We start from the raw sequence: 19,140 nt of genomic DNA on the forward strand, positions 1-19,140 counted from the left end.
AAATGCTTCGACGCCGGAGCGGGTACTGGACCCAGTGCCGTTGTAGTGCAAGCGCACTTTGTAGTGCACTTGCACTAGAACCGCACTGGGTCCAGTACCCGCTCCGGCGTCGAAGCATTTTCCACTCAAAAGTGTGACCTATTTCGTCGCCTATAGGGGACGGAAGATAGCATTCTTTCCGTCACTGTAGCAGATCTCTGCTTAGAGCTATACGGGCTGTAATCATAGGCTATATAAGTTCAGCTCTGAACGTGATAGCCTTGGCCCGTATACTCACTGAGTATACTGGCCAAGGCTATCACGTTCACAGCTCAACTTATATAGCCTATGATGTCACGTGACGGAAAGAATGCTATCACACCATTGAAATGACATTCTTTCCGTCCCCTATAGGCGACGAAATAGGTCAAATTTTGTGCACTTTTTAGTGGAAAATGCTTCGACGCCGGAGCGGGTACTGGACCCAGTGCCGTTGTAGTGCAAGCGCACTTTGTAGTGCACTTGCACTAGAACCGCACTGGGTCCAGTACCCGCTCCGGCGTCGAAGCATTTTCCACTCAAAAGTGTGACCTATTTCGTCGCCTATAGGGGACGGAAGATAGCATTCTTTCCGTCACTGTAGCAGATCTCTGCTTAGAGCTATACGGGCTGTAATCATAGGCTATATAAGTTCAGCTCTGAACGTGATAGCCTTGGCCCGTATACTCAGTTAAATGCTCCATACAAAGCTCAATAAGGTGGTTGAGAGAGTGTGTGTGTGTGTGTGTTGAGAGAGAGAGAGAGAGAGTGTGTGTGTGTTGAGAGAGAGTGTGTTGAGAGAGTGTGTGTGTGTGTGTGTTGAGAGAGAGAGAGAGAAAGAGAGTTAGTGTGTGTGTGTGTGTGTGTGTGTGTGTGTGTGGTTTTGCGCACGTTCACGCGTATGTGTTAGTGGAGGCTGAATCAAATAACCATAGGCGCTCAAATAAACGAAGACAGTTTAGTTCCATCTCTAAAACACTTTTAATAAGCAAATTATAAAGACACTTTAACAAACTCAACAAAATTCTGGGGAAAAAAACACACCAAAAAACAACAACAAAGCAACTCTGTGGGCCAAAAAAGAAAAATGAGTAACAATTTCAAGATAAACAAAATAGCACGAACATCAAAGAATAGTTAAAACCACATATATATACTTACTCCAACATATTCACGTATGCTTGCTTGCATTGGTTTAAGTAGGCTTAAGCGAATGATAGGCAGCACAAAATATATCAATAAGAAAGAGTATGCCAAGATCAGCAAAATACCAGATAACAAAACAACACACAGTGCAAGAAATGCTGATCAAAATCAATGCATAAACACATTACACAAGTTGTTAACTTTTGTTAAGCACCAACGCAGAAAGTAAACAAGCAATTTCATTTAACAAACAAGATAGGAAATTGAATGGAACGTTTATTAAAACTAAAAATATTTAGAAGCAACTAAGCCAGTTTATCTATAAAGCGAACAGACATATAAACAAAACAACACCACCAACACCAACACCACCACCACCACCTTTAGATCACAAGATATGTTAATAAATGAAACATTGATAATACAATACAAAACATTCACCAGCAATTTGACACGTATAGTTAGCAAACAAACAAACAAACAACCACAAAACAACAAATACATAAAGAAACAAAAATGACAACAAAAACACCAAATGGACCGTTTATGACACAATTCAAACTCGATCTATAGTTTATTAACGTGAATTAAACAAACAAACAAGATGAAACAACGGAAGCTGAAGGCATCGGTATCAAACAGCAATAAAACAGTCACAAACAAATCGACGTAACGATCTTTAAAGTAAGCAAACAAATAATGTTAAATCTCATGAACATGTTAAACAGAAATAACAGAAATAAGATATTGTTTAAAACAAAACAAACAAAACTTGACTAAATATAAAAACGAACGAACGAACGAACGAACAGACAGACAGACAGACAGACAGACAGACAGACAGACAGACAGACAGTCAGAGAGACAGACAGACAGACAATCAGAAAGACAGACAGACAGAAAGACAGTCACAAAAAAAGAAGACAAAAAAGTGTTAATAAATGGAAACATAATTCGAAGCATCTACGTACGTACAAGCTCCACCTATCAATTTTCAAACAAATAATCCACCCCCTACCCAAAATGGAGAAGAAGAAAAAAAACGGCAAACAAACACGAAAAAAGAAAAGAAAAGAAAAAAGTCGAAGCTTGGCTGAATCCAAATGACGTCAAATCCAAATGACGTCCTACGCGTTTTGCGAAGACTTGAGGTGCGGGACTAATTCTCCGCGTCAACAGTACGACACCGGGCTGGGTCTGTAAAAAATGAACTGGACACATCGAAGGAATCCAAATGTTACACATTATTTTGTTTACGATTAAGCTATACATGTGAAAAGACAAGAAAGCGAGCATTACAGGTACCATTCTTCCAGTGTGAAAAGATACTCTTATTCTAAAGTGTGTAAACATTAGGCAAAAAAAAAAGTCTGTTTACGGTATCCCGACCGACCCTATTTTTTCGCGCGACCCTAGACTTTTTTTGGCATTTGGGGGAAAAAAAAGTCTTTGTTTTTGGGCAAAATAACTTAAAAATATGGGGGTTTTTTGAGAAAAAAAAATCCCGACCTACCGACCCTATTTTTTTGGCCAATGTTACTGTAAACAGACTATTTTAGTGTGTGTGCCTTATTTCGACACTTTTCGTAACCCAACGAAGAAAAAAAAGAAAAAAAAAGAATGGTAGGTATTAGGAACGTGACAAAACAGCCTACACGATTTTTCTTTTGTAGTTTCAAATTATTGTATGAAGTCTTATATGAGGGCCCCAAAGGGTTTAAAATCGTGATCGTGATTGGCGTTTTTTGACCTTTCTGTGACCGTGATTGCCGAAATTTCCATTTCTGTGATCGTGATGGGACTTTGCCCGTGATCCGTGATGACACAAAAATCAAGTCTCGTGATCGTGATCGTCATTTGTTTTCGTGATCGTGATGGGCATTATTGCAAAGCATTTTATTTTCAACGTACATTTTTCACAGCTGTATCACTCTATGATCCTCTATTCTTCAAGGTGTTTGTGATCGTGAAAACAAAAATCAAGGTAACTGTGATCGTGAAAGCTAACATTTCCCTTCCCGTGATCGTGATGATACCCCCCCTTTGGGGCCCTCTTATATCGCGCGCGTATCTCCAGACTCGGACTCAAGGCGCAGGGATCTATTCATGCCGTGTGAGATGGAATTTTTTTACACAATACATCACCAGGGGCGGATCAGTTCATTTTATGGGGGGGGGGGGGTTTCCAAAAGTATATTGTGAAGATATGGGTGTGAAGGCGCGAAGCGCCGAGCCGACGGCGCGAAGCGCCTAGCTTGCTAGAAAAAAAAGGATGCAAAATGGTGCAATCTGGTGCATTCTGAGGATGATCATTACCAGTTTCAGGCAGCAGATTTTGTCACTGATTAATACCTCAAAAATTGAAACTCAACCAAAAAAAACACACAAAAATATTTCTATTTTTTGGCTGGGGGGGGGGGGGGTTCCGGAAACCCCAGAACCCCCCCCCCCCTCGTCCGCCCCTGCATCACGCATTCACATCGACCAGCAGATCGCAGCCATTTCGGCGCATATCCTACTTTTCACGGCCTATTATTCCAAGTCACACGGGTATTTTGGTGGACATTTTTATATTTAGTCAAGTTTTGACTAAATATTTTAACATCGAGGGGGAATCGAAACGAGGGTCGTGGTGTATGTGCGTCTGTCTGTGTGTGTGTGTGTGTGTGTAGAGCGATTCAGACTAAACTACTGGACCGATCTTTATGAAATTTGACATGAGAGTTCCTGGGTATGAAATCCCCGAACGTTTTTTTCATTTTTTTGATAAATGTCTTTGATGACGTCATATCCGGCTTTTCGTGAAAGTTGAGGCGGCATTGTCACGCCCTCATTTTTCAACCAAATTGGTTGAAATTTTGGTCAAGTAATCTTCGACGAAGCCCGCGGTTCGGTATTGCATTTCAGCTTGGTGGCTTAAAAATTAATTAATGACTTTGGTCATTAAAAATCTGAAAATTGTAAAAAAAAATAAAATTTTATAAAACGATCCAAATTTACGTTTATCTTATTCTCCATCATTTGCTGATTCCAAAAACATATAAATATGTTATATTCGGATTAAAAACAAGCTCTGAAAATTAAATATATAAAAATTATTATCAAAATTTTTTTTTCGAAATCAATTCAAAAACACTTTCATCTTATTCCTTGTCGGTTCCTGATTCCAAAAATATATAGATATGATATGTTTGGATTAAAAACACGCTCAGAAAGTTAAAACGAAGAGAGGTACAGAAAAGCGTGCTATCCTTCTTAGCGCAACGAATACCCCGCTCTTCTTGTCAATTCCACGGGCACTGCCTTTGCCACGGGCGGTGGAGTGACGATGCTACGAGTATACGGTCTTGCTGCGTTGCGTTGCGTTCAGTTTCATTCTGTGAGTTCGACAGCTACTTGACTAAATATTGTATTTTCGCCTTACGCGACTTGTTTAATCTATGCCTATACAATTTTGCCAAGAAAGACCTATTTGTCAATCGTGGGATCTTTAACGTGCACACCCCAATGTAGTGTACAACGAAGGGACCTCGGTTTTTCGTCTCATCCGATTGTGAGGGTTTTTTTTTTTGGGGGGGGGGGGTGGGGAGTGTGGATAATGTCATTTTTACCCGATCCAAACGAGATGAATTTCAGTCTCAGAATGCACCACGTCCACATTGCACAGATTTTAATGTACCATTTAAACAAAAATCAGGGGAGCATGCCCCCGAACCCCCCTAAAAAAAAGGGACTTCCTCTTTTTTCATCACAAGAGAGTCCCAACCCTGATATTCATACATACCGAGTGTCCAAGGGAGACAGAGGTACGGCATCTGAAACAAAGAAATAAAAAAAGATAATAAAGCAGAACTATCGGCCTCCTAGCACTGATACACGCGCAACCGTACGGTTGCAAACAATATGAATTATATCTGTCTCACCTTTCCTGCATTATTTATAACATGAAAAAGACAGACTCAGCATTGTGCTTCATGTCGATGTCGAGCTTCTTATGCCTGTTTGTTATAATTATGTGTTCACTTAGTTTCTTGATTATTACAAGGACAAACGTAGCACCCAGGCAGGAGGTGCACGATGCGAAACTGGGTGCCATGGCATTCAACCAGGTGGGAACAACCCCCGGGGTCTTCTTATTGATTGAAATCACAACAAATTTCAAGTTCAACCGATCCGACCCTGCGGCTGCGTACCACCCATTTGGGTGGCACCCAGTTTTGCTTCGTGCAAAACCCACCCAGGAATACCTCTCCACGAATATCTCTTTAAGTAACTCCCCCGAAAGCGGCGTATGGCTGCCTGAATGGCGGGGTAAAAACGGCCATACACGTAAAAACCCACTCGTGCAAAAACACGAGTGAACGTGGGAGTTTCAGCCCATGAACAAAGAAGATACCTCTTTAAGTTGTGCAATTCTAGGTACATGTAGTCAGTCTTTCCCCACTGTGTTTTATAAAATAATCATATTATGAAAGCACATACATTCTTATCTTAGTTGTTATGTATTCATTGTTAGTAAACATCGGCATTATTCATGTTTTACTTTAAACGCAATCATTGTTATTTATAGATCACAGGCACCTGATGTAAGTAGGTCACACACGTGTAAATGTTGTGCCCAGTCCTTGTTTTTGTTTCTGTTATTATTTTGGTTAGCAGGTCTAGTTGAGCACGTATTAAGTATCATGTGCCCACTGCTGGTCATTGTGCATTTTAGTTGATGGACTGATGATGTCATTTGTGTGGAGTAGACGCGCGTGCGAGGATATGTATGTGTGGGAGGGGGGGGGGCGCGGGAGATGGAAGCTTGCTGTATGTTATGTAATGTATATATTGTGTGTGATACGTGGAAATGTGATACTATTTATTTGCATGTATGATACAGGTACAAATGTGATAATTGTAGGCTTATACTAGTGATTACTGTGTGTGATACATGAAATGTGATATGAATGCTGTTTTTATATGTTATACTCTTACTTTCTCCCAAGCGCAAGACAAATTCTTCTATGAAAATTGAAGCCAATAAAATTTGAGTTGAGTTGAGTTGAGTTGAGTTGAGTCTGTGTGTTTCAGATGACCCACTACTTACCAGAATTTCGTGTAAAGCCAGGCCAGACGATTGGCGTGGTGCGTCGTCGGCACTTGATGATCACCAAGGTCACTCCCGTCATGCCTAGCGCCAGGATCACCGTTGCCACGACAACCACGATGATCACGTGAGTCGTCGAGCTGAACCACGGCACTGGAGGATCTGCACATTGTAATTAACTAATTAATGACAAATGTAACATATTCTAACCAATATGACATACTAATCAACTATTTAATGGTAAATATAATAAAAATAACAATAACAATAATAACAGCTATTGTGTTTTCAGCGTAGCAATAGGGTCCGATATTTAGACGAGACAAGTATAATGCCGACGAGTCGAAGACGAGTCGCATTATACTTGTTCGAGTCTAAATATCGGACCCTATTGCTACGCTGAAAACACAATAGCGATTATATAGCTGTTCTGACCTTGATTTGTTGTTCCAAACTTACAAAGTGACAGTTTTTGCGTCGATGCGTTGATCACAGGTTTTGATAGCAGACGCCGTTTCTTATGCGCATTAGTTTTGCGCAGGCGCCACACTGACGGCTCTGGAAAAAAACTCGATTTGACAACACAACATATACAACAAAAAGAAGTTTGAGTGTTTTTTTTAATTTTGAACAAGACTACTTATGAAGAAGACCAAAACACAACACCAACTAGAAACAACTGAAGAACTAGGATGCAACAAGGGGAGGAGAAGAGAACAGCTAATCCGAACAACGCGAGCAGACGGCAGAGAAGTTTTCAGTTTGGGTGAATGGCATTTATACTTGTCTCGTCATGAAGCGAATTTTTCAACCTCAGTTATAAACGACTACATGAATGTTAGTGCCATGGGTTGTACATCAATACTTCAGAGGGGAAGTGGGGTATTTAGTGTGGAGTTACGAGATAAGAAAAGCCGAATGCGAAAGTTTGTGTTAGTCGGGAACTGAGCTCACACAGGCACACAAAACGGCTGTTCCGTTTTACTCCCCTGTTTGTACTACATCTTTCGACTTTGGGCATTTTGTGTTGTTTAGGGACAGAAAATAATTGGTTTAGCAGAAAAGGGTATGCTATCGACATTTGTAAAGCTGAAAAACATTCCCGAGAAGAATTTCAAGTTGTCAGTGTATGCTGTTGTCGATTGAAACACTCGTGTGGTACAGATGGGTAAACCGGAACCATGCGTCTTTGTTATTGCCAATATGCTTTTGGATATTGGCAAAAATGGCCGACTTCCGTAGCATTATGCTTTGATGATCGGAAGAGACCATCCAATCACAGCCCCCGAATTCCCCCACGTGTCCATCAGAATAGCTATATCAACACTTTATTGTCCATTAAAATGTTACATAAAAATGGAACATTTTCTTCGGCACACCCTGCTTATGATGAAGTTGTTTGGTATTTTCGACATCATGACCGATTTTCAACCGATTTTTTAAGAGACTTATGTCAGCTAGAAGTCGCTCTGAAGTCGGCGAGGCAAACATAGCGGTTTAATTATTGATCATGTGAATAGTCTACCCGATTCCAACTCATCATATAATAGCTGGATAAAACTTCCAAACCTATGGGATAGCTTCTTCAAAGCCGTGAGGTGCCATAAACCAGTGACATTTTGCAGTGCGTTGTTTTTTTCCCGAGAGACAAAGGAAAGTAAGCGTTGTTCTTTTTCCTTGTTTTCTTTTTCTCTCCTGTTTTGGACCTCAGTTTACTGCATGTTGGTTCAAATCTGATAGTTTTGTTTTCGTTTCTTTTCTTATCTTTTTTTGCCTGTTGAATTTTTTTTTAAATTTAGGAACAGCGCATCCTTCGAACTATGCATGCATCCTTGAATCACTGACCCGCGACGGTAAGGGAGAGAGTCATGAAGGTGTTGCCGTGGGGGTTGGAGGCCACGCATCGGTACGTCCCTTGCTGCTGACGTCCCACCTTGACCAGTGACAGCGTGTCCGTCTCGGTCAAGGTCACGGCGCGGTCGTCTGAGCTCACCTGCAAAACACAACAATGATCGGGGTCAAACCCGAGAACATGCCTCCAATGGTTTTACCGTGAGGGCGTTAAAAAATACTTATCATCAACACAAAAACGTTAACAAGAAAAACATCTTCTATTCTTATCTTAGATTTAATAAACAAAGGCAAGTAAGAGCTCTCAATGGAAGTTTTTCGGAACCAGTCTCATTGCACCTGAGAGAATAACAAAAATTTGACATGAACAAGCGACTTTCTGCCTCATTTATATATTTAGGATTCTAATATTTGATCTTTGTTTGAACAAATATTTGTGAGTTGATATGTAAAGAAGCAAAGTCATTTTATCAGCAAAAATAAATAAATAATATTAATAATAATGATCCACTGCCTGACTGCGTGACATGATCTTGACTTAAAGGCACACTCGTAAAAAACCCACTTTGGCTCATCATCTCAGATTTTTACGTGGGATAAGACCATCCCTCCACTTGGTCACATCCCAAAAATGAACAGCCAGAGTCCTCTCTGTGTACAGTGGGTTTGTCTGTTGTGTGGTATCAATTTCCTTTGCGAAAGCCGCCAATTCAATAAAAAAAAATGGAAGAAATTATTTCATGGAAAAAGCTCAGCTCCCCATAGCAAGCAGTCAGTGTGTTCATTTTTGGTATGTGACCAAGTGGAGGGATGGTCTTATCCACATCTCACAGGAGATAAAGAGAGGTTTTAATGAGAAGTCCTGCAATATTGTTCTGCCCAGGTTGATGGTCACCAGAGCCTCTTGGTTAAAAACAAAGAGGGGGGGGGGGGGGGAGGAATACACAGAACAACAAATGCGATGATACTGCATCAAGTATTACTGATATGTTCTCCCACCTTTTGCCACACCACTGAGCAGAGGGGACGACAGTTTGCAACACACGTCACTTCCGTGGTCCCACCAGAGGTCAAGGTCACGGAGCTGATTGCCGGGGTGAAGGTCATATCTGATGGTGTCGGTTTCCCTAAAAAGAATATGTAATTTATACTCGTAAAAGTTGTGGAAAGATTCACAACAGTTTATATACATATACTCTGAACAGAAAGCTTATTCAAAACAAAACAAAAATACGAAATAAAACAAACTTGGAAGACACGCAAACTGAATTCACAGAAAAACAGGTATACATAATAATATCCTGGAATAATGTCAAAAAGGCAGATGCACCCACCCCCCACCCCCCCCCTCACCACACTTAACCCCCATCCCCACTCGCTGCCTCCCCCGCCAACCCCCCCCCCCCACCACCACACAAACCAACATCCACACCACCATTTACAGCAACAACAACAACAACAACACAACAGCAACTATGCCCGCTAAAACAAATAAACGATTGTGAGCAAGTCTAAAAATCAAGGAAGCTTTTGCAAGGACCCCCACTTTGCAGACGGACAGAACAGTGTTGAAAGAGCAAATCGTGGTAAAAAGCGATGTTTGTTTGTTTTTAATTTTGAAATTTCATTCATTCCGTAAATCTTATTTTCGTGTTCAAGATAAATAACTACTTGGAGTGTTGACGGAGAGAGTAAACTTGGAACACAACTCTTGCATTTTACCCCAACGACAATGTTTTACCAAATAAAATACGATTTAAGAACAGTGTCCCCAATGAACTCTGACCTGTCCTTCTGGCCTTGATATTATGTCCCTTGAACATGAAATTAAGGTTTATGGAAGGAATCGATCATCTGAGTCAAAATGTGTACCCCTCACCACGATTTTAACTTGACACACTGCCATTGTTCTTTCTGTCTGTAAACTTTAGCACCTCAATGCAAAAACTTCCCTGAATTTGGAACATTATTTTCTAACCATTACGCGATGATTAACTTACATTCCGGTCTCAACACGAACGGAAGACTTTTGGTCGACCACAGATCCAAACCCTCTGAGGTGCTGCACGCAAACACGCGACCATCGTCGCTTCTGTCAAGGGAGGCTAGCTCAACAACATTGTTCAAGGAACCAAAGTCGCCTCCCGTCATAGCTTCCGGTTCCGGTTCTGTTTCGCCACTTCCGGAATCGTTACCGTTCCCAAGGCTTGGGTCGTCAAGGTCAATGGAACGTTCTTTTTCTTTCGGCATGAGCTCCCTCCATAGGAACGAACTGTTGCGTCCGTGATTGGGCAGGGCCTCGAACCAGCGGTACCTCATTGGTTGGTTGTGGTCACGTGGTAGTGATAGGCTGGAGGCTGCGCAGCGAAGCTTGACGTCACTACCCGTGAGAAGAGGACCGACTGGAGCGACGGTTGCGTTGCGAGGGGTGTCTGAAAGTGAACAATTCAATGAGTTAATGGATTGATTAAACTGAAAATATAGTTTGCAAAACTACAGTATTTGATACCATTACAATAAAGTTCTGTCTCTGATATTAAATCTGAACAGGAAGTCAACATCCGTTTTTGGGAAAGAAAGATTAAGGGGATACTTTGGGGTGGTCTATACAACAACAAAAAAAACAAAAAAAAACAACAAAAAAAATTAATAGCAAAGATTTTAATTGCACCATCTAAGGCAGCAGCTCTGGCTTTTTTTGCCAGCGGACTGCAGTCGGTTAGTTTGTTTCGATGACTTCTCTACCTTGATGATTCCCAAATGAACAATAAAGTACATACCGATGATCACCAAGGTCTTCCCACAATCCTCCACCACGTCCTCCTCCTTCGGGCCCCTCATGCATACGTAGTGACCCGCGTCTCGGCTGCTGACGTCATCCAACGTGAACTGAACGAGACCTTGACCGAGACTGTCCGAGACGTTGATCCGGCCTACGTATCGTGGCGTCACTACCAGCGTACTGTTCGGCTCCGTGGTTGTCGCCAAGAAGACGATAGTACTCGCGTTGTTGAAGGAGAGAAGGAGAAGGGTGTTCTTCAGACTGTCGGGTAATGGCCAGGAAAAATCAACGTCGTCTCCATTCTTTGCGGCGATTTCGCCATCGCTTGCAGCGTTTTGGCAGCTAGCTGGGACCACAAAAAAGAACAAGTCGCGTAAGGCGAAAATACAACATTTAGTCAAGTAGCTGTCGAACTCACAGAATGAAACTGAACGCAACGCAACGCAGCAAGACCGTATACTCGTAGCATCGTCACTCCACCGCCCGTGGCAAAGGCAGTGCAGTACCCGTGGAATTGACAAGAAGAGCGGGGTATTCGTTGCGTTGAGAAGGATAGCACGCTTTTCTGTACCTCTCTTCATTTTAACTTTCTGAGCGTGTTTTTAATCCAAACATATCATATCTATATATTTGTGGAATCAAGAACCGACAAGGAATAAGATGAAAGTGTTTTTAAATTGATTTCGAAAAAAAAAATTTGATAATAATTTTTATATATTTAATTTTCAGAGCTTGTTTTTAATCCGAATATAACATATTTATATGTTTTTGGAATCAGCAAATGATGGAGAATAAGATAAACGTAAATTTGGATCGTTTTATAATTTTTTTTTTTTTTTTTACAATTTTCAGATTTTTAATGACCAAAGTCATTAATTAATTTTTAAGCCACCAAGCTGAAATGTAATACCGAAGTCCGGGCTTCGTCGAAGATTACTTGACCAAAATTTCAACCAATTTGGTTGAAAAATGAGGGCGTGACAGTGCCGCCTCAACTTTCACGAAAAGCCGGATATGACGTCATCAAAGACATTTATCAAAAAAATGAAAAAAACGTTCGGGGATTTCACACCCAGGAACTCTCATGTCAAATTTCATAAAGATCGGTCCAGTAGTTTAGTCTGAACCGCTCTACACACACACACGCACACACGCACACACGCACGCACACACACACGCACATACACCACGACCCTCGTTTCGATTCCCCCTCGATGTTAAAATATTTAGTCAAAACTTGACTAAATATAAAAAGAAAAAAAAGACCTACCGACCCTATTTTTTTTGCCTATGTTACCGTAAACAGACATTTTGTTGTTGGCCTAAACAAAAACGAACACTCGGTGCAAAGTAAGTATTTTGGTTGATGACTCATCTTGTAAAATCCACCAATGTTTTTTTGTGTGGAATTTATTCAGGATTAAACTCAACACTTCAAGCTGGCGGGGTGTGGAAGCACAAACAATTAATCATGCGGAAATAATGAAGGCTAATTAGCTCGGGTGCTGCTAATTGCTCTCAACGAGGGGCGTAGCAAATGGTGTAACAATGCCAGAGCGACTGTTTTATGTTGCCAATTACTAAACGTACCCTAAATGAATCATTTTGGTTTTTGTATGTATCGATTGAACACTGTCCAGATTTCCCTTCTTTGAGCCGTGTGACGTCAGAGGCCGACAAAACTTCATATTTAGGCGGCCAGCGGAGACTACAAAATAGTGCATGTTTGTGTGCGTTCAATCATAAAAACGAAAAGGAATTCTAACCAGAATCGATCGATGCATAAATGTTATTTGTATTTTGTTTGACCAAAATATAACATTTTACACAGATATCGAGACAGTCAGTGTTCCTCCGAGATCGCGCCAGCGGTCGAGGTAGAACACTGACTGTCTCGATCTGTGTAAAATGTCATATTTTGGTCAAAAATACAAATAACTTATGTTTATTTCTTGTTTTATGCATAGTCAGAGGAGTGGATAAAGCAAGGGCACCCCCCTCCCGTAGAGCTGCTGTGTGCAAAGTTTTTTTGGGTTTTTTTCGCCTTAAAATCTGCACATTTCACTCAAATATGTATGATCCTAACGATGGACATAACCGGCACGGTTGGCCTAGTGGTAAGGCGTCCGCCCCGTGATCGGGAGGTCGTGGGTTCGAACCCCGGCCGGGTCATACCTAAGACTTTAAAGATACTGGACTTGTCAAATCCAGGTGCACGGAGCCCCTGGGGCTTTTAGTCATACCTCAGGCATCTATTCCTTTGAATAAATACCAAGTTTCATTGACTTCCATCCAAGGAGTCAAGAACTTCAATTTTTTTACGAATTAATTTTTAACTCGGACCCGCCGGTCCTTGGCCTATTTCTTAATTATTTTTAGATCTGCATCATCTTGATGATCACCACATGCACATAGAATGACACGTCACAAGCAAACTAGGTCACACATAATTGATGAGCTTGTAGGAAAAAATGGAGGAATATTCAGTCGTATCGAACCAGGGTGATAAGAAAAGAACAAAACGCAAGGGTCCCCGGCCGACTGTACCGGATTCAGCCAAGAAGAAACGAAAACGCACTCGTGCACGTAACTATGACACGTTGCGCGTGTATATCGGTGAGGAGCTTGCGCGTTGGAACGAAGTGAAGAATTAATTTGGATTCATCACCAATCCGCAGTTTGCTCGTCACCTGCTGAACAAGTGGGTATTTTTTCATGCATTTCATGAGATGTTTAGGATGCTATTTATGTTATGTGATGGAAGTGTATATTGGACTTGTTTGTGAAAAGTAAATTGACCAAAGAATTACTGAATTAGGGTGGGAGGGATTTGTTGTGGAGCAGAAATGTATCACCGTGAGTCAGTAAAAGTGCCCGTTGCCCTGACAAACTGTCGATAATTTGCGTTCGGCGTTTGCTTTGATTACTGGGAACTTGCGTAAGCTGCTGTCTTGTTTAGTGTCGTTTAGTCATCATTGCTTGTGGTGTTGGGATTCCCAATTTATAACCTGTAAAAAGGAAAATGTATGCACGAGGTGTTTGACGATTTATTTCGGATATAAGCGAACCGTTTCTTTCTGCGGCCATTTGCGTCTGTTATGATACTATTTATAGAACTATGCAAATGAAATATTACAAAACATAGATCTATCGGCGCATTGTGCGATTTCTGCTCTACACTGTGTGTGTGTGTGTGTGTGTGTGTGTGTGTGCCCCCCTGTGTTCTATGTGCCCTCGTGTGTGTGTGTGTGTGTGTGTGTGCCCCTGTGTTCTATGTGCCCTCGTGTGTGTGTGTGTGTGTGTGTGTGTGTGCCCCTGTGTTCTATGTGCCCTCGTGTGTGTGTGTGTGTGTGTGTGTGTGTGTGTGTGTGTGTGTGTGCCCCTGTGTGAATGTGTGTGTGTGTGCGTGTGTATGTGGCCATGTCTGTGTATCCCTGTGGTTGTGGCTTGTGTTTTTCATGAGTCTTGAACATTATTTATTTGTAGGACATTTACTTAATTTTTCTTATTTTGTGAATCAGCATTGAGGCTACAGCAACAATGCCAAGCAGAACACAGGCAGGCGGTACTTCTTTTGATCTCAGCAGGTAGTTGTATGTTTTAAATTATCAATAAAATAAATAGTACAAAAAAAGTCATAATTATATTTATAGTTATGAGATATATGAAGATGGAAGTGTGTTTGTTATTGGTGTAAAAGCCAAACAGTTAGTTGATACTAAATAATATTATGATTTGTAAACGATAACAATTAAGCTCAGGCTGCTGGGCCATAGAATATCATGCCTCACGCCTAACGTATATCACGTATACATCATGTCTTTTTTTGGTAGGACGTTGTGGCAGTTGTAGATTAACAAGCATTGAAATGATGATGGTGACCAGGATGTTCTGAGAAGAGGGTGAGCTTGCTTGTTACATAATTCATATTTTGTATTTTTCCATGTTTGAAAATATGTGTCACTATCTGTGTCTAGATCATCAGAAAATAATGAAGAAAGCTGCGTGAAATAACAAATATTCTGAGAAATGGTTTCACTTAGACTAGAGTTAAAGTATAGTGGTATTGTAGTGGAATTTGCAGGAGAGAACTGTTGATTAGTAAACATTATATGCTGCTTTCAGCGACAAGAAGTTTCATGGATCAAGAGCTGGCAGGACTGTGAAGCAGAAAGAGCTATAGATCTCAGTCTTTCATTGACCCACTAGAGTGAGTTGTTTTTCTTTGATAAATATTGTGTGGGTGTGTTCAAAACACATGCTGTTTGTTGTATACGTATTAAAACAATATTTATAAAATAAAGTTGATTAATGTGAATACTGCAAATTTCTGTGTATGATAAAATCCTTTTATGGTTACAAATGGGTATTGGGATTTGTTTCATTTATGATTGATCAGAACAAATATATTCCTTTTCTATTTTCTTGAACTCTGTGTGTCGATCCTGCTTGGCCAAAACTATCTCATTCTCATTGAGTGAATGATAAATTCTTCAAATAAGTTTTTCTGTTTTCTGTCAGGAACTGGTTAATTCTGCAGATTCCAATAAGCAATAAATTGTGCATTGTGTAATTATCTTTCAGGTCATTATTGGAATGTTCAGAAACTGCTTTGACTATTGTAGGTATAGGGGCTCTTTGTGACACATGTACCCATTCATTAATCTTACTTAATTATCTTAGTTTTCCCTCAATCATTAGCTTTCAGCATTTAATTGTTATGGGTAGCAGCTCAAGACAGCTACACTAATGGTAGTACTAATTGAAAAGTGTAGTGGATCTAAGACTAAGAGTTGATAACATATGTTTCCCATGGCTTTACACAATTTGTACTACCTAAAGCAAGTGAGTGCATGTTAGTTTTAAAACACATAGAGAATACCACATGGTTTGCTGTGCTGTACCAGATTGACAGGAGCTGTTTTTTCACATATTGAACTGCGAGCGAAAGTGAGGTGTACAGTACAGGTGCTATGGTCGCATGCTTTGCGGAGACTGCAGGCTCGACCCATCTCAGTCTTTGGGGATGGTTACCCGAGACTATTTAAATGTAGTCTCAGCAATGACTCATGGTTTGTCATGTTGATCTTTTAGTTTGGTAACGACTGACTAAATGTTTTATATTGTTTCACGCACCTTATTTTTTTGTTTTTAGAGCCCTAATAGCTTGTGTAATTTTAACTGATATTGTTTTTCTTTGGTTAGCCTCACAATTGAAGTTACAGTTGAGTCTGGAGAGGATCAGGAGGACTAGATGATCCTGATTATGATCCCAACATCACATGGACAGCGATTCTGTAAGAGATTTGTTATTCTGGTGTTACCTGTGATGGTTGGCCCCTGCGATGAGAGGACACCTCCCTTCAAAGGACACCTAATATTGTCCTTTTTCTATTATCTCTACCAGATTATACCTGTTATGACAGGCCCCCTGCATTGCAGGTACATTTTTGTCCTTTCACCGCAGGTATCACTGTACTTTTTTTTTCTACTCCCTTTGGAATATTATGGTGTTAAAATACACAGTCTATAACAGTATTATCACAGAAGGGATGTCGTTTGGGTCGGCCCTTCTGCCAATCGCCGATTTATTTTTACTTTATTCGAAACTTTCATGTCCCTATCGGCCAAATGTCCAAAGAGTATTCGCCTAAATCGGCCAAAGTTTGTCCATTTTTTTGTATTGGTCAGGCTTAATGCCCCTCGGACCATGCACCCATACATACATGCGTGTGTACCTGTGTGTGCATGTGTACACTGTACATGTGTGTGTGTGTGTGCCCTTGGTGTTTGTGGCTCTGTCTGTTAGGCCCTGTGGGTGTTGGTTTGTGTTTTTTTCATGAGGTTTTTAAATGATTATTTTATTGGACATAATAATCAATCAATCAATGAGTCTTATATGAGTCTTATATCGCGCATATTCCGTGGGTACAGTTCTAGGCGCTCTGCAGTGATGCCGTGTGAGATGAAATTTTATACGGCCAGTAGATTGCAGCCATTTCGGCGCATATTTACCTTTCACGGCCTATTATTCCAAGTCACACGGGTATAGGTAGACAATTATTAACTGTGCCTAAGCAATTTTGCCAGGAAAGACCCTTTTGTCAATCGTGGGATCTTTAACGTGCACACCCAATGTAGTGTACACGGGGGGAGGTTCGGACACCGAAGAGAGTCTGCACACAAAGTTGACTCTGTGAAATAAATTTCCGCCGAACCTGGGATCGAACTCACGCTGACAGCGGCCAACTGAATACAAATCCAGCGCGCTACCAACTGAGCTATATCCCCGCCAATAATAATATATGCATTGTGTTTTTGAAAGTATTGTACATTTTTTTTAATTGCTCATTTTATTTATGTTTTACATTTTGTGAATCAGCATTGAGGCTACGTTCATACTGCAACTGTGCCAAGCAGAACACAGGCAGGTGGTGCTTCTTCTCTTGATCTAACTTCTATAAGCAGGTAGTTGTATGTTTATATCCAGCAGTTAATAGTACACACAGAATAAAAATCCCCATGCATGGTCTCACATCCACACACAAAATCAGGAATGCATGCAATTTGTTATACATGAAGTGTATTTATTATTTATGAAAAAGCCAAACAAAGTAATAGGTCAGTCAGTTGATAGTTTATATGATCTGTAAACGATGAAAAAAGACAGTTGCAATCCATCTTATTGTGCAATTGAAGATTGATCGATTCCAAAACAGGTTTATGGGGAAAACGTTGATTGTGAAGTTTCTTTGTTTTCTCGATACAATATGTATGCTGTTTGTTACTTTATGAATATAATCTTGCCTTAAACACAACAATACTTGTTGCCTGTTTACTTGTTTCATAACTATGATAAGTTAGTACAGGTGGAGCAAATTAATGCTGAATTAATTTCATTATCAGACTCGGTGATATTCTCAATGACATTGTACGACTTCTTTCCTAATTTGTATATACATGTACCTTGGATCTATTATGTACATGTACTGTCTGTCAGTGTTATTTTAGGTTCAGTGTACTTAACGATCTAAAAATGATTGACCTGAATAATTTTTAGCCACGGTGGTCAGCCTATATACCTGGGACTTCTGGTATGACAACATCAACACCTGGTGCATTTGCTTATGGACTAAAGGTGCATCCGTCTACTCCTGGAGTATGAGACATATCAGCCGCAGAGCCTGAGAGGTACTTGGTTTAAAGATTTTGCCTTTTTAAAGTTCTCAGAATTCACTCGTGTAGAACTTTATCCCATGGTCAAAAGATGTTATGACAAAATTGCTGTCTCAGTGTGACTGAAACTAAAGAATGCACTTGACTTAATTGAATGCAATATGCAATTATGATAAGAATAAAGAAAGAAATATAAAATATAAAATATCTGTTGCAAAAAAATCACACCTACAGATTTGCCACTTTGTGGACAGGCCTTGCATAAGCTGAAATTGATGTAAACCAAATATGAAGTAATTCGGCGGAAGGCTGTATCAGTAATTAGCATTTTTGTGGGTTGCATTTTTTGCGGTGTCAACCTGTGCAATACATGCTTTCTTATTTCATATCAGATAAGAACCCCACATTTCTACTTTTCTGTTTTTGAAACGTATACACTACTCCTCATAAAAAAAACGAGGCAGAAGCATTTGAGGTCAGATCTTTCTGATGAGGCTGTTGATTGTAAAACCAAATATATCACTGAAAAGTTAATTAATTCCCATACCTTGTTCACAAAACAGATTGAGTTTACATGAGGTAGTGTCAATACAGTGGAACCTACAACACAGACACATCCCAAAATCGAATTCGCAAAATCAAGGTTCCCGCGATCAAAAAATCTAAAAAATCAGAACTAAATCGAAACATGTTTAGCATGTCCTTAGACAGTACAATCAAATCTGCATCCAAATCAGTCAGTGTTGTTCACATATCTTGTCTAACAAGGACGCTATGGCATGCTGAGCGGTGTAGGCGTCAATCCTCTCGGCAGGCATAAAAGGCAGTTTTTGAAGTTGTTTTAGCGGGTAATGAGACCAAAAAATGGTACATTTGAGTAACTCGCAAAGCATTGCCTTCAAACTTACGAATACGGGGATTTGTGCAAACACATGTCGTAAACTACACACGAAATACCAAGTCATTAGAGATACGTATTAGTTCTGCTGTTAGGGGCGGGGATATAGCTCAGTTGGTAGCGCGCTGGATTTGTATTCAGTTGGCCGCTGTCAGCGCGAGTTCGATCCCAGGTTCG

At 40.4% G+C, this 19,140-nt stretch overlaps 1 protein-coding gene and 1 long non-coding RNA gene across 5 annotated transcripts in view; one reads left to right on the forward strand and one right to left on the reverse strand.

Annotated features, from left to right (window-relative positions):
• Positions 1-975: 975 nt before the first annotated feature.
• Positions 976-19,140, reverse strand: part of LOC138973080 (cell adhesion molecule 4-like) — a 29,851-nt gene continuing 11,686 nt past the window's right edge. Inside the window, exons 2-8 of one of the 2 annotated variants that reach the window (XM_070345739.1) lie at positions 10,888-11,235; positions 10,108-10,539; positions 9,107-9,234; positions 8,102-8,249; positions 6,257-6,418; positions 4,949-4,979; positions 976-2,375 (exon numbers count right to left, since the gene is read on the reverse strand). In XM_070345739.1, the coding sequence (XP_070201840.1) occupies positions 2,324-2,375; positions 4,949-4,979; positions 6,257-6,418; positions 8,102-8,249; positions 9,107-9,234; positions 10,108-10,539; positions 10,888-11,235 (1,301 nt within the window). In that variant the 3' untranslated portion in view covers positions 976-2,323. The remainder of the gene's footprint in view (positions 2,376-4,948; positions 4,980-6,256; positions 6,419-8,101; positions 8,250-9,106; positions 9,235-10,107; positions 10,540-10,887; positions 11,236-19,140) is intronic. The other variant, XM_070345740.1, reaches the window with a different exon arrangement.
• On the forward strand, positions 13,429-18,470 carry LOC138973082 (uncharacterized). 3 transcript variants are annotated; one of them, XR_011457883.1, is made up of 7 exons: positions 13,429-13,590; positions 14,411-14,476; positions 14,723-14,791; positions 15,015-15,099; positions 16,095-16,186; positions 17,272-17,357; positions 17,950-18,470. It is a non-coding gene; the product is annotated as an uncharacterized lncRNA (long non-coding RNA). The 3 variants fall into 3 exon arrangements; XR_011457881.1 differs by lacking the exon at positions 14,723-14,791 and having other exon boundaries at positions 13,438-13,590; positions 17,950-18,457; XR_011457882.1 differs by lacking the exons at positions 14,723-14,791; positions 16,095-16,186 and having other exon boundaries at positions 13,438-13,590; positions 17,950-18,430.

Source organism: Littorina saxatilis, linkage group LG8, assembly GCF_037325665.1.
Source record: "Littorina saxatilis isolate snail1 linkage group LG8, US_GU_Lsax_2.0, whole genome shotgun sequence".
Taxonomy (NCBI): Eukaryota; Metazoa; Mollusca; class Gastropoda; order Littorinimorpha; family Littorinidae; genus Littorina; species Littorina saxatilis.